The 20,884-nt window shown below is 35.5% G+C and overlaps 2 protein-coding genes across 2 annotated transcripts; one reads left to right on the top strand and one right to left on the bottom strand.

Moving 5' to 3' along the window:
• Nucleotides 1-1,809: 1,809 nt before the first annotated feature.
• Nucleotides 1,810-11,175, bottom strand: LOC103834670. The gene is made up of 4 exons (XM_033277589.1): nucleotides 6,777-11,175; nucleotides 6,202-6,475; nucleotides 5,527-5,641; nucleotides 1,810-5,454 (listed from the first exon to the last, which is right to left on the bottom strand). Exons 1-4 carry the CDS (start codon nucleotides 6,795-6,797, stop codon nucleotides 5,292-5,294), a joined length of 573 nt encoding a protein of 190 aa, XP_033133480.1. The 5' UTR covers nucleotides 6,798-11,175; the 3' UTR covers nucleotides 1,810-5,291.
• Nucleotides 11,176-11,285: 110 nt separating this feature from the next.
• Nucleotides 11,286-20,827, top strand: LOC103834669 (WAT1-related protein At4g30420). Its single transcript, XM_009110736.3, has 7 exons — nucleotides 11,286-17,340; nucleotides 17,620-17,688; nucleotides 17,792-17,908; nucleotides 17,986-18,226; nucleotides 18,320-18,478; nucleotides 18,630-18,781; nucleotides 18,866-20,827. Exons 1-7 carry the CDS (start codon nucleotides 17,162-17,164, stop codon nucleotides 19,050-19,052), a joined length of 1,104 nt encoding a protein of 367 aa, XP_009108984.1. The 5' UTR covers nucleotides 11,286-17,161; the 3' UTR covers nucleotides 19,053-20,827.
• Nucleotides 20,828-20,884: the final 57 nt, after the last annotated feature.

Raw genomic sequence — 20,884 nt, 5'->3', positions numbered from 1 at the left:
AGACTTGGTGCCGTTTTGTGGCGAACAATCCAAGTAATTTGGCTCATATTAAGATTTTCGTGGAGTTGTTTAGATAAATGGATGAGATGTATAATGGATACATGGTGCAAGGGGTTAAATAGATGGCAAGTATGTAAGTTTTATAATACAACATTAATATAGCTTTAATAGAAAATAAGTTATGAATTTTAAAACATATCTTGGTCTTAAGAAGTTATGAATTACGAATCATAATTATAAAGAAAGGTGTTTCAGTCTGAACCTTTGCGTTAACAATAACTTACACCCATTAACGTAAACATAAGAATCAAGAATCTAACTTTAAACCTTGGTTCCACCATTCTATCCATTGGGGTTTTAAATAATTCTCTTATTTAAAAAGATCGGATCTCATCTTAATTAAATTCCCAAAAATAAAAAATGCTTGAACAACCTACTTGAAATTGAAAACCGAAAATTGAAATTATATGTTTTAAGTTTTATATAGCTTTCAAGTTATATGTTAATAAAAATCGAAATTATTTTCAAATTTTAAATAAAATTAGGTTCAATTTGCAAAATATAATGAAACTAAATCAGAATTATTCGGAAAATATTCGTAAAGTAGCAATTTATAAAAGTGTGAGCAAACTTTTTAAGTAGTGTATATATATTTTATTATTCAAGTAACTTTTTAAATTCACAAACTCTACACAATTTTATCTCCCAATAAAACTCATCTTTATAGTAGACTTCTTATTCACTCTAATCATTCTTTCTTGGTGACTAACATGTAGACATAACTTCTGTCTTTTAATTTATTCTCTATATTTTTCATTGATTAGCAAAGAATGAAAGAAAGAAAGAAAGAAGTTGAGTTTCAGATTTAATATAGGTGTAGAAATCTAAAGACAACAATGATAAAACGGTCCCATATACTGGCTGCAAAATTATTCTTATAGTTTTAATAAAACGGAGTAATTACATAAATAATATATGTACATTAGCGGTGTTCAATCCGGATATCGATTATGTTTCGGTTTGGTTTTTTCGGGGTTTTCGGTTTATAAAAATAGCTACTATATTAAAACCATATATAATTTGGTTTGGTTCGGTTTATATACCGTCGATTTTCGGTTTACTCGGTTTTATACCAAAAAAACCGTAAATATATTTATCTTTTAATTTTTTTTGTGAATTTAACTTTATAAGATTAGATATTGGCTTTAAATTTAATTATAATATGGCGATATTTTGGTTTCTAAATAATCAACTTTTATTTTACTATTTAAATAATCAGTAAACATATTTAATTAATAACAATAATAGTTTTATGGAATAAAAAGAAGACCATAAAAGTAATCTATAACACAATATTCACATAATACATCTAGCGACGTCCATGGCTATAAGGCCAGCACTACACCCCATCCCACCAAGATTCAACCTTTTTATATTATCCCTAAGTTTATACTTGGATTAAATTCTAAGTGAATATATAATACTTTCTGATGAGAGCTAAATATTGATAGTGCTTTTTTTAGGTGGATGGCCAACTGTATAACTAAATATATTGATACAACATAAAGAATAACTCAAAACAACATATAGACATTATGTGATCGGGTTATTAAATATTTGTATGGGATAATACATAAGTTTTAACTAAAAAAAAAAGGGGCAAAGATTTGTTTACCTGCAGTTTGCGAAGGGGGTGGAGGAGGTGGGTGCTCCATTCCTTTTATATTTCTATCCTTATAATGAAACCGATTACCAGTTAGACTGATGAACTAAGATTTGTATCTTCTTAGATGATTAAAAAATTCTTACCCTTTCACAGTTGGTTGGAGTCTAGCGTTGATTAAAGCTTGGTAGACACTTCCAATGGTAATTTCAGTATTTTTTTCAAAATGGAAATAGAAAGCTTGGTTTTCCGTGCAACAGCTTAAGGGGATGCTTCGTACTTCTATTTTCTTATTTTGCTGAGAGTTACGGAATAAAAAACAATGCTTTAGGCATTGCAGCTAATGCATAAGATATGCAAATATTCTCTTACGTTATTGGAAAGAAATATCAATTACTTGATTGATTCTTTTTTCATATTACGGTACTAAATTTATGCCGTTGAACACTTTTAACGAAAGTGGAGTAATTATGTGTGAAACCCGTTACCTCCTATCTGAAGAACAGCGTGCCACCAACAATATCTCATAACACAATAGCCCATATACACGACTCCACTCACCCTAAGCCCAAATAAAAATCCGAATAAAAAGCCCAGTAGCACCAATCCATCCAAATATCATATACTCGTCAGTCTCACCTGAAATGGGGAAGAGAGAGGGGTGAGTAACAGGTAAGTCACTCAATGAGGTATGGGATACTAAACCCGAAGTCCATGGACCCGGACAGAACACTCCGAATAAATATAATTTAATCCTAACACGTTGCAAACACGGTACCTAAAGTACCCAGAGATCAAACAATGATCCTAGCGAGGTGCACACTCGCTGCCCACTAACAGGCCAAAAACACCACCGAATATGTGCTCGGTAACACACGTCCGTAGACAATTTATCGATCTCTGAAGCCTTGGCACAACAGGTCGACTACGCTGTGCCGCAGCATACACCACACCCAATGTACTGGTCTCCAGCCGACACACAGAATTACGTCTCCATGGTCGGCTAACATCCAAATCACCTCAATATACTATATACATATATATTATCAATTATAAATGAACAATCACTGTTGAACCATCTAACAACCCTAGTTCTGGTTTAAGCAAAGAACCTAAAAACTAAAAAAGCAATGACAGACTCGATTTCACACAGACGGAACACATTAGAAATAAATTATACTTATTCGAGGTCCTAAGCCGTGTAAGAGAAGCTCGGGAAAAGACCCTCACCTGAGCCAATATTGAATATAGCTCATGAAATGCTCGGGAACGATCTCGCCTAACATCACTTTAAAAGATTCCTTCCTAATCATGGTGTTGAATGAAACGTGTTCCATAAACCTTCTTACGCCTTATTTAAAATGATGGGCAAGTAACTGCAGGTTGGCATAAGATTCACTACACATAAACACATGCAAGGACACGTTTATGATTGTGCTATATACGTTTCTTGTATCACAAGGAACAAAGGAGGAAGTCACTTAGATAATACGGCTTGGATCACGGTTGATGATGGTGGTTGGTTGACATGCCTTGTTTCTCCAATGGCTCACGGCTAACGCGGTATAGATCGGAGCCGGTGGTGGTGAGCCGCGGTGGTCCAGCTTTGCTCACGTTCCACACTTCTCGGACTTGGTACATAACGTAAACGGTTTGCGGTGATGGCCTCTGAAAACACAACGTCTCATCTCTGGTGGAGTAAGACTCGTGGTGGTGATCCATGGTGGACGGTGGCTCCGTTTTGTTCGTCTCTTCTCCACATATCGGATATGTTCACATTAACAACACGTGATAAAGAATGGTGATGGATCCAGTGAACTGTGAACGATTGCTCCGGTTGTTGTGGTGGCGTCTCTTGTGGTGAGTATTGATGACGGCAACGACGAGGCTCTTTTCAAGGTTACGGGAGTGAGAGAAGGATGAGAGATAGAGAGGTGGTGCGGGAAGAGATGGTACAACGATGGTGGTCTCTCATTTGTAAAGATGACGGCTAGGTTAACATGAAGAAGGAGATGCATACAAGTATATATATTGCTTTGGTTTTGTAATTATTTTGGTTTAGTCTAATTAAATAATCAACCCAATCCCAATACCGGTTTAGAGAAAACCGGGTCGTTACATTATGTTGATTGAAAACACGTTTTTTTCTAAAATAAAATATGTACTTGAAAACCTCTTTTTTTTTCCTTAAATGACATTTTTCAAAGAACATCCACAGTTCGTGAAGAATGATTTTAAAATACAGAAATGATTGACCTGTTTGTCACAAAGCTAGATTTCAAAACACCTAAAAAAACAGAGTTATAAGCCTTAAGAAGTAGAATAATGATTATCAAAACATAAGCGTTCAGAGTATATGAAAAACTTTAGAAAAACTGAAAGAAATCATGAGTCAATAATAGACTGGAAAAAAAAAACTTTAGCTGTAATCCCCTGATCTACACCCCACGCTTGAGGCGTTTTGCTTTGCCCATCTCATCAATGTCACCATTTCTCTTACTTCCCTCTGCCGAATCCACACTGATTTTGGAAGCTTCACACACGTTCGTTCCAGTCTCAAATGTCTCCTCCGAAGTTTCCGGATTGTAGTTTTCTCCCGAAGATTCTGTGACTGGTGGAGTGTCCAGAGGGAGAATCTTGGTCACAGTTAAAGATCGAGACTTCCCATCTAAGTTGTGCTTTGTAACTTTCACACAAAAGTTATGTTTCTGACCAATAGTGCTGATTAAAGCTTCCGGGAAAGGCACCTCTTGGGTAACTCCTTGGTCTCCATTAGCCTGACATTCAAGATTACCAATATTCAATTGCAACTTGAAGACCAATATTGAGAGTACCAATACTAACAGTTCCGACTGAAGAAACTTACCTCAAAATAGCTGCTGACTAACTCGGCTGCTTGCTTCCCAGTTAACTGAAAACCAGCATCACCAAGCAGTACAAAAACAGCTTGCTCACTGTTGTCATAGACAGATATCTGTGCACGGTACCTGCCATGAAGAAATTAGAAGCTAATACCATTCAAATTGCTACTGAGAATTGAGAAGTGAGTATAGAGTAAATACTGTGGTACTCCTGATATGTTGACTTTCCCACATTTTGAACACATCAAAGAAGTTGGGCCTTTCGTAGCCTTAGTATGGCAACCACTGCATGATATGTAATACCAGGTTGAACCATGGACCACATCATCAATCGTAGCCGTGCACTAAAAAAAGCCTCCTGGACAGCAAAGCTATATAAGACTCAAAGTTTTTGATAAATGACTAAGAAATAATTAGACCAAGTCGTACCTTATTAGATCCCTGCTTGATGTAGGAGAATATTTCTCCTATAGTCAGTGTCTCCCTTTTAGTAACCACTTCTGCATTAACCAGCTCAGCACTCTGTGGTTTAGAACCCAACCTGAGAGAGAGTAGTAGCATTTTGATCCATTCAATCATTGATATGGGGTGAGGCAGCGAAAGATTAAATATAAAAGGGAAAATATATATAGATTTACCAGCTAAAGTAGTCGATCGTAGGTTGGACATCGTAGTCCATAAAGACACGTGAGGAGGACATTGAACTCAGTGCAAGAGTACATGTTGTATTAAGCAACACCCATTTAAAGACCAAAAAGAGTAGATATCTAATTATAAGAAAGTTTTCTAAAGATAGAAATTGAACCTCCGAGACTCTTAGTGTTAACGGTCGTGACCAATAACACGGTGGGGGTGCCTTCGTATGATTTGAATTTTTTGCAAAAGTCTCTTGCAGCCTGGTCCCAAAAGTAGAGCTTCATCACAGGCCCACTGCAAAATATTTTACTGAATGGTTAATATAAGTAGACAGATAAAGTGTTTAAGAAATAATAAAAAACTTACTCGTATGACTGCACATGAACCAACACATGCCTCGCCCTAGCTATCTCCACTTCATCAAGAACTGGTGTCCCAATGAGACACTGTCCATTAACCACCTTCATGTGCCCAACAACATCTATACCATTGTTCATCAAGCGTGTAAGTAAGAAGACTACGCAATAGCATTCTACTATTTCATGACCAGACAAAACTGAAACACACATAGAACTCAAGCATCCTAATCAAACTATACTACAATAGAACCCTCAAAAAAAAAAAAAAAAACCAAAACCCGAGTGTTGTAAAAAAAATCCTCCCTAAGGCTATAAACACAATTAGTGAATCTCATTTGTCATGTTCTGTTCTGAAAGAGTGATCGCAGAGACTGATAAAGACAACGATTCCAGAGAATGCTTATCACAAACCTACAATACATTTTAACCAAATTTCGAGATCAACCGTGAAAGTAAGAAGAGTGCGCAATAAGTAATCTACTTTCTCATGAGCAAAAAAAACCAAACACGCATAGTACTGAAGCAGCTAACAGATCCTAACCATACTACACTACAATACAACCATTTAAAAAAATCAAATATTAAGCACATTGTAAGCAAAATTCTAGATTTATATCTGAGCAGCAACGAAGACAAATACCACATACAACTCAGAGATGGTGTGGGTGATAACAGAGATTACCGTAGAGGTCTCCTTTGCGATCACAGCTAGCTTGAAAATCCTCAAAGGAATGAAAACGGAATCTGTCTTCATCAAAAGGGGTGGGGCTGTCTTCAAGAACAGAGAGCTCCGAGTTCCATGAGAACGACACCGTCACAGCATGATCAGAAACCCGATAAACGGTTTTGTTGCTTGATCCATAAAAATTGTTGAGCTTGTAAAGCGATCCAGGCTTCATTTTAGGCAAATGTCTCTCAATATGGCTTGGCGGAATGAATCCTTGGATAACAGATCTCTGCGAGAAAATACAGCACCAATCAAATCTTTGTTTTAATTTTGTAAAAATTAACGTTAGTGTAAAAATTAACGATATAAATCAAGATCTAAATATCTAAATAACAACTTTAAGAAGGATCTAATATGGAAGAACGAAGAAACTTATCGATATAAATCACGATCTAAATAACAATTCTAAGGACGATCTAAATAACAAAGAACGAAGAAACTTATCGATATAAATCACGATCTAAATAACAACTCTAAGGACGATCTAAATAACAACGAAGCTAAAAACTATGTTGGGTGAAATCAAATACCTGCTCGTCTATTAGAAGCATCTCAAGGCCAATAAGCGTCTTCTTTAGAGGGTTTCAAGCCTCCCAGAAATGAATCAAGCGGAAACGCAGCTGGGTTTCGTGGGGACCCGGTGTGACATCGCGGTAAAGCATGATTTTTTCGTCGTGATCGGAGGTAACAGGGGATTTTCCATTCGGTTTCATCGCCATAGATTAAGGAGAGAAGTTCGAGGTTTGGTTTCCACTCGAAAGAGAATAACAGTATATAAAGGAGGAGGAAAAGAGCAAACGGAAACGAACTCATCAAAAAGAAATTGATGGATCGAGAAGTCGTGGGGTATTGATTGTAGAGATGTGGATCGAGAGATCTGTTACGATGAAGAACAAAGGGGGAAGACGAAGAGATGGAGGCGCAAAGCATCGGGGTTTCCGTCTCGTGTTGTTGTTTTTTTTTAATATACCGATAAAAGACCAAGCCCAATAAACCATAACGAAGCCCATACAAAATCATATGAGATCCACCTTGTATTAACCAAATCGAGATAAAGACGAACCCAGTAAACCAAACGTACGCCTCCGGTACCCTACGTGGACATTAAATCTGTTTTGATTGGGCAATTAAATCTGTCGACGTGGACATGTTAAAAACACTGCATATCGTGCTTTTAGTATGGGATAGATGGTCGTCCCCTCAAATCAAGGGAAAGATTAAATTAGTCGCTTCTGCCGTACTCTTCGAAGTACAAAAGTAAAAAACTCTCATCGGTGAAGATTGAAAAGGTCAAAAAGCTTGACCCCCCTGAGTAAGTAAGACTCTCTAGCCTTAAAGAAGGTGGGCTTTACTACGAAGCGGAACAAACAAACACGTTTCTAGAGCAGAACCTTAAAATACAAAACAAAAATTAGAGAAGTGGGCGTCTCCATTTACGAATCTTCTCTTCTTAATGGCAGCCAACCGAAGGTTGACTTTGGGTCGTTTGCCCGTTTTGTACTTAGTAAATTGTGTTATAATAACACCCCGCCTTGAACATATTGTATTTATTGATGTATATTGTAACACAAATTCAACCATATCCTGAAATCATATTAGGGGAGATGATATAAGCATGTAATCGGACGACGGTTCACCCATATGTTTTACAGTTAACATTATCATATTATTATGAAACAGACCGTATGTATATAGATTTTCACGGAGTAATCATACGATGCATATATATGACTACACATATGGGTCTAGTTGAGTGCTAGCTACCATGTGCAAACTTTTGTTAGTGATCAAGGCTTCAGACAAGTCCCCTTTTCACATTTTGTGTATTTTAATATGATTTTCCCATGCATTTTAAAGGTTGGATCTTAATTTAGTCTGTCTATTAGTAAAGTCTCTGGTAACACATGTAATCACATGTTGTATATTAAAGATCAGGTTAAAATTCAAAATCCTCAATATACAGTCGATTAATTTAGTCTATCTATTAGTAAAGTCGCTGGTAACACATGTAATCACATGTTGTGTATTTAAGATCAGGTTAAAATTCAAAATCCTCAATATACAGTCGATTTAAAATAACATCTTTCCATATATATTTTATGGCTTTAACTTAATTAGGAGAAACACAATTTTAGAGTTATATATAATAAGCTTGTCGACCAAATTGAATTGATTCAACTACCAATTGGGAAATCGTTACTAGGAGCTTTTAATGACCAGGACATGTATTATATTGGTTTGTTTGTTCTAGTTCTCTAGCACTCTTTCCTGGTCTTTTTGTCTCACATTTCGGGTAAACTTCATCAACAAAAAAAAGATCATTAGGTTTTTTTGGGCGGTGACTTGCTTTACAAAATGGGATTTTACTACAATCTATATACATCATCTTGTATATATTTTGATGCTTTCTAGCTTAATCGGAGGATTATGTGTAATAATGACTTTACATTGTGCTCTCTGGGGTAAAGCAAAAGGTGCAATAATGAATCAAGAGTAAAAACTCTATAAATTAATAAAATTGAGATTCAGTTGCATAAATAAATAAATAATAATGTTGAGATTATGTATTTTATTAATTTACAAACTATTTCTTTTTAGAATTATTTTTCATAAAATAAGAAAATAGTTAATTTTGTTGTATATATATTAATTAAATTTTAGAATTTTGTTTTTATATCATTTTGGTTATACTATTTGGTGTATACGAAATATGTTTCATAGAATTAAATGTAGGTTTATATATAGTTTTACTAAATATTATTAAAATATGCTGAAGTGTTCAGAAAATAGAGATGAATTTCATTACGAATATAAAAAAAATATTACAATATTTTGTTTTTACTTATATAAACTTTATATAAAAATTATTAATTTATGATTTCAGTAGGACTGTATATTTACATAGGATTTATGAAAAAAAATATTATCTTATTATTTTATCAATTTGTGTCATATTTTAAACTAATCCAATTTAGAGCAAAAAAATTTAATTTAGCGTGGTTATTAATTTATCAAATATTAACTTATAAACTTTGAACCAAATTCCACTTCTGTAATAGAGGTTTTCTATTTTAGAAGAAAAATATAGAAGTGGTTGGATATTTTCTAAACTCAACTAGTTTTTTCAAAGTATAATTATATTTGTTCAATTTCAAATTTAAACAGGATCCAACAAGAATAAAAGATCTGAAATGGTTTAATATTTTTTTAAAGGATTTGTTTGCTCCAAAAAAAAATAGATGACACGATGTATAGTCATGTCGAATACATCCAACTTCGAGAAAAGACCACTTGAAGTTTGAAACCCCTATACGACAACACAAGTACGTGGTCGCCAACCGAGTCGTTTTGGTTTCTTTTAGCATATGTAGTGTATTATTGAAATGATTAACATTAGTTTATACTAACAAGAACGTCATAATAGTACTTACTTGTCTATTTAACATGAGATGATTCGGTTTTGTGAACACGTAAACGTTGGTATATATTGTTGGAACTATTTCTACAAGCTTTTTGGGTTGAGTAAAAATTAACGGTGTGCGTAAATAGAATTTTACAAACCTATTAGACTAAATAAAAATCTAATCAATGTAAAATAAATGTTATACTTTATATAAACAAAATCTATCATATTTGCAAGTCCATGGACTGACTAAAATGATGGAAAGCTTTTTACTAAAATTGATGACTAAGCTAAGTAAATTTGTGACAAATGAATTAAGCTAAGTAAATTTAGTGACTAAGTTATGCAATTTAGTGACAAATGTCAAATATTAAAACTCACTTGGTGTCTAACCTTGATGATTTAGAAGTGTCAAAAGCTTAAGAAAACTTAATGACACATGTCAAAGTTGCTTTATGACTAAGTTTTGTGAATATCTCCTATAAATAGACATCTTATGTCTCCATTAAGGATATACGACTCTCATACAATTAAGAACTTACAAATTTATACATAAGCTTCCACATACAAAAATTTCAGCAATACCTCTAGTCTTTCAAAGTAAGTTTCAAGAGTATAGTGTGGTAGTTGGTTCGCAGTTTCTGTTTTGGGTGAAGCAAAACAGTCTCATGTAGTTTTATCCTGGATTCAAAATCGTACAGAAACCGTCTCACCTACGGGCGATTTATTGAGTTAAGGAAAGTGATCAAATCACGACTCCACGTATTTGTCCTTTTCATATTGGTTTTAAAATGTTTTTACCATTTTATATTATCGTTATCATCACATATTGTTTCGTAATTTTCAATTTGGATTCTCGCGTCCTAACATACTTAACTCAATAAATCCGCTTCCTGCTTATCAGTTGAATCAGATTTAATATTGGGAACAATATTTCTAATATAAACGTTTTTAAATCATCTGAAACAGTTCTGAGAACACTCTTTAGTTTTTCATCAAACTTTTTGTTAAAAAGACGAATCATCTTTAGAAAATGATTTTAAGTGACATTCATTGAAAGGTTCACGATCTCATTTTTCTAAAAGAAAAAAATAGTGTTTAGGATAGCCTTTTGACGAAATTCGAAAATGACTATTAAAGTTCAAAAACGCTTCTTAGGGGACGACTGGTTTTCTCGCTACCATCCGCAAACGCAGCTTTTGCGGTACGTAGCGGTTGTCGGCGGTTTGCAACAATCACTCAAATCGTTCTAAACCGCTTCAAACCGCTCTGAATCTCATAAATTCAAAAGCTGGCTCCAGCTAGCGTTTGCGATTGCGGGCGGTTGCAGGAGGGTAAAAAAAATTCTTTTTTTTTAAAACAATATATATACAAAAGTAAAAATATTTAATAAAAAATTTAAAAATTAAATTATGAAAATATAAATATATATCTATAATATTTTAATTAATATTATAAAATTTTATAATAAAAACAATTTCAATAAATTTTCAAAAATTAAAATTATAACTTTCTAAATATATGTAAATATTCTTAATTTATAAAATGTAAATATATGTAAATATTTTTAATTTATATATGTAAATATAGAATTTATATTTAGAAAGTTATAATTTTATGATTTTTGATATTTTTATAATTATATTAAATGTAAATATTGTTAATTTATTATTTGACTGTTACCGCATTTGGTAGTTAACCAGTCATAAGTCACCCGCAAACGTACCAATTTTTATCTGCAATACCAGTCGTACAAATCTCTTAAAACTGCTAGAAACCGCAACCGCCCGCATCCACAAACTCCCGCAACCGCAATCGCAACCGCTGCGTTTAAACCAGTCAGGCCCTTAGTGATTCTGAGAACTATTATTTGCATTTAAATTACATGTTCGAATTGAGTCACAATACTTACTACGGTTTGGAACTTGTGAACAGATTCAACAATGACTACGGCCAGTGGGGCGAAAAGTGATTCGACAAGTGAGCCGATAACCTAATCCGGGAATATTCTACCACTTGGAACACAACCTATACAAGTTCCGGTTGTTCCAAGCAACGTAAGTCGACTTCATCCTGATAGGTTCGATGGATTGAACTTCAAACAGTGGCAGCAAAGAATGCACTTCTTTCTGACAACATTGAATTTGTCTCGGTATCTTACTGAAGTGAAACCAGTGCTACCTGCGGACAATACTGATCCAAGGGCACTGACAAGCCTTGAAGCATGGAGGCATAATGACTTCCTATGTAAAGGCTATATCCAAAACCGTTTGGTGGACCAGCTGTTCAATGTATACACTGAGATCGAAATCTCCAAAGATCTTTGGGATGCTTTGGAGAAGAAATACAAATCCTTCAATGTAGGCTCGAGGAAATTTGCTACATCAAAAATTTCTAAACTTCGTGATGGTTGATTCACGACCTATCATGGAGCAAGTACATGAGCTGCAATTGATCTTTCAAGAGATCGCTGACGAAGATATGAAGCTCTGTGAGACCTTCACAGTGAATTGCTTCATCGAGAAGCTTCCTCCAAGTTAGGAAGACTTCAAAAATTATCTTGTTTACAAGCAAAATACCTTAACTTTGGCACACTTAATTACCCGGCTTCAGAGTGAGTCACTGAAACGTGACAAAGATGGGCCATTCCGTTCTCAAGATAATAATGTTGCTGAGTATTGGAACAAGGGAAAAAGGAAGGCAATATTTCAAAAGTCAGTGTCGAAGCGTGTTCAAAAAGCATCCTCGAGCTTCAAAAGACAAGCTCAACCGTCCATGAAGAATAAATTCGGACGGAGATGTGGTAGTTACGGCAAGATGGGATATAAATAATCTGAATGTCGTAGAAAAAACATGGGAAAAAATTAATCCAATCTAACTGAAGCGGATCTGTGTGTTGTGGTCACAGAAGCTCATATGGTTGAAGAAAATCCCAAAACTTTATTGTATGACACATGTGCCACTACACATATTTGCATTGATAGAGATATATTCAGTACCTATCAGAAATGTAAATCTGAAGATCATATAAAGATGTGAAAGATATCCCAATCTAAGATCGAAGGTACTGGAAAAATTGTATTGAAGATGACTTCTGGAATGGTAAACACTCTCACCAACGTAAAGCATGTTCCAGACATGATGAAAAATCTGATTTCCGGATCTCTGATGAGTAAGCACGGTTTTGGAATTCACTTTGAATCCGACAAGCTGATACTCAGAAAGAATGGTGTTTTCATAGGAAAAGGCTTCGCTAAATCTGGATAAATCAAAATGTGTGTAATGACAATCCTTAAAATAAAAGATGTACCTATTTCCAAAAAGTGAATAAGAATCTAGTTGCTTATATCACTGAGTCATCTAATATTTGGCATGAGATTAGGATATGTAAATCAAAAGTCTATACAAAGACTAATGAATTTAAACATGATCCCAAGGTCCAAAATTAGTAATGACAAATGTGAAGTTTGTGTCTAAGCAAAACTCACGAAATCACCATCGCCTCATGTCGAAAGAACCACCGAACCTCTAAGTTTAATACACACATAGTTGTGCGACTTAAAGTACGTAAAAACTAAAGGCGGTAAAAAGTATTTTTGTGACTTTCATTGATGACTGCACAAGGTACTGCAACATATACGTAGTAAAGATGAAGTTTTGGAAAAATTCAACGAGTATAAACTCGAAGTTGAAAAACAATTGAAAAAGACTATCAAAATAGTCAGAAGTGATAGAGGAAGCGAGGCGAGTATGATGGGCGTTTTAATACGTTTTGTCAACAAAATGGCATCATCCATCAAACAATCACTCCTTATTCACCAGAATCTAACGGAGTTGCGTAATGCAAGAACCGAACTCTGAAAGAGATAATGAATGCAATGTTGCAGGAATCTGGTGTAGCTTAGCATCTGTGGGGGAGGGGGTGGAGGGGGAGCTCTTCTCTCCGCAAATGAAATCCTTAACAGAATACCTCATAAGATATCTGACAAAATGCCATTTGAATTTTGGAAAGGTAATGTACCTTCGTACAAATAACCTCAAAGTGTAGGGGTGCCTAGCAAAAGCGGCAGTGCCATCTCCTAAAAAAGTTTCAATTAGACCGAAAACCGTGGATTGTATATTCATTGGTTATGCACGCAACAGCAGTGCATATAGGTTTGGTTTATAAATCAGATATGCCGGACATTCATGTCAATACAATCATGGAATCAAGACTTCTTCATTCTTTGAAAATATATTTCCATGTAAGGATAAACAAAAAAAGAGATATGGTGACCTCTTTTAATGAGGCAAGTAATTCTGGCACTTTTGTAACTAGAGCAGAAGAAATGAAAGACGAACCTAGACGAAGCAAAAGAGCTCGTAAGGAAAGTCGTATGGTGAAGATTTCACAATGGTAGTTCTCACAGAGAATGAGCCAAAATCTTACGCCGAAGCCATGTCTACACCCGATGCACCTTTTTGGAAGAAAGCAGTCAATAGTGAAATGAATTCTATAATGCATAACCATACCTATGAGTTAATAGAGTTACCTCAAGGGTTCAAAGCATTAGGGTGTAGATGGCTGATGAAAACCAAATTGAAACTTGATGGGTCGATTGATAAGTACAAGGCCAGACTTGTGGTGCAAAGAAACATAAAAAAAAAAAAAGTAGGTCTAGATTTCTTTGACACTTGTTCTCCTCTGATGAGAATAACTTCAATCAGAATATTGATTGCAATTGCAGCATTAAGAGACTTGGAAATCCATCAAACGGATGTTAAAACTCTCTTTTTGAACGGAGATTTATAAGAGGAGATATACATGAAGCAACCTGAAGGATTCATATTCCAGGATCAAGAACACAAAGTCTGTCGAACTGTGAAGTCATTGTATGGGCTCATGCAAACACCAAAACAATGACATGAAATGTTTGACACAATAATGATGTCAAACGGATTCAACATCAATGAATATGATAAATGCATCTACCTCAAATGTACTTCTAGCGGGTATGTTTTGTTGTGTTTGTACTTTGATGACATGCTCATTATCGCAGTAACAGAGATATCAACCAACGAACCAAGAACATGCTTCATAGTCGGTCTGACATGAAAACATGGGTATTGCGGATGTTATTCTCGGCACTATAATCACTCAAACTCCTGATGGGATAATTTTTTCTCAGGATCATTATGGTGAAAAGATACTTTGAGAAGTTTAAAAATTACTCAAATGGAATTGCAAAAACTCCACTAGACACTCAACTGTTGTTTCAGAAAAATGCAAATGAGTCAGTGTTGCAAGTGGAGTATGCAAGGGTCATTGGAAGTCTAATCTACTTAACCAATTGTACACAAACCGATTTAGCGCATGCGGTAAAAAGTATTAAGTCGCTATACAAGCAATCCATGTCATATACACTAGAAAGCCATAACAAGGGCATTGAATTATCTACGGTACACCAAACGTTATGGGCTGCACTATGGTAAAGAACCATGTCTTAGAAGGATACAATGATGCAAACTTGATATCTGACTCTAAGAACTCGAAATCCACAAGTGGATATGTGTTTACACTTGGAGGTGCAGCGATATCTCGGAAATCTTCCAAACAAACAGTATTGACCATATCCACAATGGAATCTGAGTTCATTACTTTAGACAAAGAAGCTGAAGAAGCAGAATGGCTTTGTAACCTTTTGGAAGATATTCCAATGTGGGAGAACCAATCCCAGCTCTAAAAATACATTTGCGATAGTCAGTCGGCTATAGCTCGAGCACTGAATACTCTCTATAATGGCAAGTCACAACACATAAGACGACGTCCTAAGACCATTAGACACTTGATCTCAAGCGATGCAATATCTATGGACTATATAAAGTCAATTGATAACCTTGCGGATCCATTTACTAAATGTTTATCAAGAGATCAAGTTTTAAAATCATCGAAGGGAATGAGTTTATTGCCGACGACTAAGGATGTTTGATGGAATCCCCACCATCGAGACTGGAGATCCCAAGAAGTTGGTTCAAGGGGACAATTAAATCAAATAATATCCGATAAAAGCACTGAAACCTGCTTGTATCCCAAGATGATAACAATGCTCATGTAAGTAAAAGGTTAAGCATTGGCTTTTAATGAGATAAGACCATAGCCTTCATATACATGTATATAAAGTATAACATGTACTTTATTGTGTTTATGACAAGTTCAATTAGCAATCACCTAGTGAGTGTGAAATGTGGCCGTTTCTAGGAGGTGATCAGGCTATAACCTCCAACTTCATTCATGAAACACCAGGCAAGTTCACAGCCAAAATGAACACAAACATGAGAACTTAACACCACGAGAAAACACAGCTGTGTTAATATCTGTTGACTCGGTGTACATAAACTTTCAGGTGGTTCATGACATCAAGTTCACCACTAGAAAAGTAAATCTGACAGATACTAACAGTGAGTAGTTCAAGGCTAGAAAATGCTACTACATCACATACAGTTAGTTTTTCGCTTATACTCTCGTAAAGTACATTTGTCTAGTCTTAGTTAAGTCTAGTCGTCGAGTCTGTATAAGTTTTTTCGAATCTTGCATATGTTTAGATTATTTCTATTCATGTAGGGGATTATTGGAACTATTTTTACAAGTCTATTGGGCTGAGTAAAAATTAAGTATGTGTGAATAGAATTTTACAAGCCTATTGGGCTGAGTAAAAAAATTAGTCTAACGTGAAGTAAATGTTGTACTTTATATGGAGAAAGTCCATCACTTTTGCAAGCCCATGGGCTGAGTAAAATGTTGGAAAAATCTTTTACTAAAGTTGATGACTAAGCTAAGTCTATCCGTGATAAATGGCTTAAGCTAAGTAAACTTGGTGACTAATCTAACTTAGTGACTAAGCTATGCAACTTAGTGACAAATGACAAATACTAAAGCTCACTTGGTGTTTAACCTTGATGAGTTAGTAACAAGTGTCAAAAGCTTAAATACACTTTATGACACATTTTGACACATGTCAAAGTTTTTATGACTAAACTTTGTGAATCTTTCCATTAAGGATATAATCTCATACACTTGAGAACTCACAAATTCATACATAAACTTCCACGTACAAAAATTTCAGCAATACCTCTAGTCTTTCAAAGTAAGTCTCGAGAGTGTAGCGTGATAGTTGGTTCGCAGATTCTGTTTTGGGTGAAGCAAAACAGCCTTACGTGGTTTTATCATGGGACTCAAAATCGTACAAAAATCATCTCATCTACGGATGATTTATTGAGTTACAGAAAGTGATCAAATCACGACTCCACGTATTTGTCTTTTCCATATCGATTTTAAAACTTTTTTACCGTTTTATATTATCGTTATCATCACACATTGTTTCGTAATTTTCAATATGAATTCTCGCGTCCTAACATATATAACAAGAACGTCATATAACAATAGAGTCTACTACTACACTTCATATAAACAGACAAAGAGAACCGAGAGAGAGAGAGAGAGAGAGAGAGAGGGATAGCAAGATTCTAGAGGAGATGGGAAAGTTCGAGGAGCATAAGCCAGCATTGGCCATGATCGGGATTCAGATGTGTTACGCAGGAGTGACTCTTTCTGCAAGAGCTACTATGGTTAATGGATTAAGCCCTCGCGTTTTTATCCTCTACAGACAAGCTTTTGCGACCATTTTCATCTTCCCGTTTCTCTACTTCTCAAGGTAATTTTGATCACATCTATCTCTTTCTCTCACAGTATATGGATATGACTAACAAAGAACTAACCAAGTAACTAAAAACTCATAGTAGAAGTTTAAAGGGTCATGGGTTCGATTCCCGTTAGAAAGAATCTGCTCTCCTAAGAAGAGTTAATTTTAACATAGTTTGGATTTCTATTAGGAGATGTACGATCCAGATAGAAAAAATATTAATATGATTTGGTAATTACTAATTAGTTCTTGATAATTCTTGTTTTTAATACCTTTTGCTCTGGGCTGTAGGGGAAAACCGAAGATATCTTCACTGGATCTCAAGAGTTTTTCTTTAATTTTCTTGGTCTCGCTTGTAGGGTAAGTGTATACGTATTACATTTTGAAATATTTTACTAACTTTTTTTATTTCTTAGCAACTCTTGTTTATAGAATCTTGGACCATTTTGCTATATTTTTGCAGCATTACAATCAATCAAAACCTGTATCTTGAAGGTCTTTACTTAGCTTCATCGGCAATGGGAAGTGCCGTGGGTAACATCATCCCAGCAATCACCTTCCTCATCTCATTTCTGGCAGGGTACATACACAAATCTTAATATGATAACTTATAAAAACAAGATTCATCATGTGTAACTAATCATTGCTGATCTTTAGATATGAGAAAGTGAATCTCTGGGATAAAAGAGGCCTAGCGAAGATAGCAGGGACTATCCTCTGTGTAGCAGGAGCGACCTCCATGACTCTGCTTCGTGGACCAAAGATTCTCAACTCAGGATCCACTTTACCAGTAGCCAATGCAGTATTAGGAGATTTGAAAGACCAGAACACGTGGCTGTTTGGTTGTTTGTTCTTGTTTTCTAGCACTCTTTGCTGGTCCTTTTGGCTTACACTTCAGGTAAATTTTACTCCATTAAGAAAATCAAATATAATAACCTTTTTTGTTAGATGTCTTGCTTTACAAGTAAACTTTGTTTCAACAAAACCCTAGGTTCCAATCTCTGCCTATTACCCAGATCACCTCTCTTTATCAGCTTGGATGTGTTTATTTGGAACATTACAATGCGCAGTGGTCACTTTCTTCCTTGAGAAGGACCCAAACAGTTGGATTCTCCATTCATACTCCGAGTTTGCAACCTGTCTTTACGCAGTAAGGGCATAAAGCACTCCGTTGTAGCATTTTTTGAATAAATTTAACATTTTTTTATTTTTTTTTAACTCATCCTCTGTGACCCAAAGACTAATATAAATCTTTTTTTCTCTTTTTTGTATAAATCTTAATCTTGAAATGTGTTTGTTAGGGAGTTGGGGCGTCAGCACTTTCGTTTACGGTCCAAGCTTGGGCTATATCAAAGAGAGGTCCTGTTTTCTCTGCTTTGTTTAATCCTCTCTGCACAGTCATCGTCACAATCTTGGCTGCTCTGTTCTTCCAAGAAGAGATTTACATTGGAAGGTAATAAAATATCCTTTTTAATCGTAAGAGAACTATAATCCATAAACATAATCCTGTTTTATCATTTTTGATCTTTTGGAATAGTTTAATCGGAGGATTAGGTGTCATTATGGGACTTTACATTGTGCTTTGGGGTAAAGCAAAAGATGTCATGATGAATCAAGAACAGATAGACAGTGAAAACGACTCAGAAGTGAAGATTCATAACGAAGATTTTTCAAACACAACAAACTGTAACAGGGATCTTGAGGATCCCCTTCTGTCAAAATAGATATCAACTGAAGAAATCAAAACACAGCAACAACTAAACTGATTCAAGAATATTTCATTCTTCTATTTTCAGAATTTTAAAAAGATGTTTTGCTATAGTAAAAAAACAGTAAAATGATTTATTAATGAAAAATATCATAGTCCAGTCTAAATAAGAAGCATACTTCTACGATATGATATTTGCCATAACAGGGGGAAATCAAGAATTCTAGATCCGTTTAGAACTTTGAGTCTTGTTCTTGAAATGTTTTCATATTTAAAAACACATGCTAAACCTTGAAAGGCTATATACCAAAAAAACTTCAATGTTATCATAAATTTTCGAAAACTTCAATACCATTTCTTCAAGTTCCTATTGATGGGCTCTTCTTCTTTGCTACCTTCAAATACAAAATGATAACTACAAAGGTTTTACTTGTTCCACCAGAGTGCTTACTATGCGGTACAAGTCATGAATCACGACAACATCTACTCTTTGATTGTGTTTACTGTAGGAACGCAAATTCTACAATAGGGCGAACTTTTTATTACAATTTAAAATCAATACTTACAAGGTTTTAGGCATTCGCTTGCTCTCGGATACATCACGTGTATTTGCACTGAGCTTGATATGGCGTTTACTCACGAGCTCTGGATCACTTTGGGTCGCTTGGACAACAGCTTACTTGTTGCGTTCTTAAGTGTTGAAAGACTTTTAAATATTACAGGTGACTATGGCACACAAGTCTTAGGCGTTCCTCGCTATGCGACAGTCTCGAAAGCGGCCTCTGGTGGACAATAGAGCATTCGTCGGTGTCGTGGCCATCACCTACGGGTGATGATGGCCTGCATCCACTCTTTTCCAGCTCCGGCAGAAGACGCAGCTGCTGATCGTCGTCTATGGTGGCACGGGGAAGATGACTACAAGCCGACTTTCTCTAGCAAGGAAACATGAGAGCAACTTCGGACCCATCACCCACGGCTTAACTGGAGCAAGGTTTTCTGGTTCCAACAGGGCATACCTCGATTTTCATTTATAACATGGCTGGCTTTTCAGGACATATTGGCGACACGAGCGAGAAGCAGAGCATGGGGTTGTATCCAACCGTGTATCCTTTGTGGTGAACCGGACGAGACTCGCGACCACCTCTTCTTCGCTTGTTCCTATTCTTTTACAGTGTGGTTTGACCTAACATGATTTCTACTGGGCTCTCGTGTGAATCATGACTGGTCTATCACTATTGCTTATCTTCTTTCTCCGCGTAGAAAGGAGATTGATACATGCCTCCTAAAGCTTGCTCTTCAAGCTACAATACACACAGTGTTTGGCGAGAGAGGAATAGCAGACGCCACCATGGCGATCCTTTTAGCAAATCTCAAATGGTTCGCTTCATCGACAAAACCATTGGAAACAGGATATCCCTCTTCTCTACCGGAAGCCAGCCTTCTATAGCGACATGATGCAACGATGGGTTGCAAGGACTGTTCCTCCATAAGTTTTCAGTTCTCTGTTTTCTTTTTGAAAATTGTATTCAATTTCTGAAAGAATACACTTCAATAGCCTGTATTTTTTTTTTGTTGATAATCAATTTAACAATTCAACCAAAAAAAACACGATAATCCAGGCCATGTGCTTTATGATTGAATCAAAAGACTTATAAAAAGAAAATAAATTACTTTGTCATCAATAAAGAATATTTGGAAGCTTGTTGTTGACTCTTCGTTCAAAAACATAACAATTCCATAAGATTAGCAGAGAGGAGTTGTGATAAAGAGATAGAACAAGTATACTCCATATCAAGTGCTAAGAGACCAAAATTTAAAGAAAGAACCAACAAAATGCCATCGTATTGA

This window comes from Brassica rapa, chromosome A08 (assembly GCF_000309985.2).
Source record: "Brassica rapa cultivar Chiifu-401-42 chromosome A08, CAAS_Brap_v3.01, whole genome shotgun sequence".
NCBI classification, from domain to species: domain Eukaryota; kingdom Viridiplantae; phylum Streptophyta; class Magnoliopsida; order Brassicales; family Brassicaceae; genus Brassica; species Brassica rapa.
This window is presented reverse-complemented; position numbering and strand designations above follow the sequence as displayed.

What these genes read in the sequence shown, in the direction of transcription:
- LOC103834670 (XM_033277589.1), bottom strand. Translation starts at nt 6,797, where the DNA reads ATGCTTCTAATAGACGAGCAG. An exon ending in TGCTTCTAATAGACGAGCAG is followed by an intron (nt 6,476 to 6,776) that starts GTATTTGATTTC and finishes ATTTTCTCGCAG; the next exon opens with AGATCTGTTATCCAAGGATT. An exon ending in TCGCAAAGGAGACCTCTACG is followed by an intron (nt 5,642 to 6,201) that starts GTAATCTCTGTT and finishes ACAATGGTATAG; the next exon opens with ATGTTGTTGGGCACATGAAG.
- LOC103834669 (XM_009110736.3), top strand. Translation starts at nt 17,162, where the DNA reads ATGGGAAAGTTCGAGGAGCATAAGCCAGCATTGGCCATGATCGGGATT. An exon ending in CTCATCTCATTTCTGGCAGG is followed by an intron (nt 17,909 to 17,985) that starts GTACATACACAA and finishes GCTGATCTTTAG; the next exon opens with ATATGAGAAAGTGAATCTCT. An exon ending in CCTTTTGGCTTACACTTCAG is followed by an intron (nt 18,227 to 18,319) that starts GTAAATTTTACT and finishes ACAAAACCCTAG; the next exon opens with GTTCCAATCTCTGCCTATTA.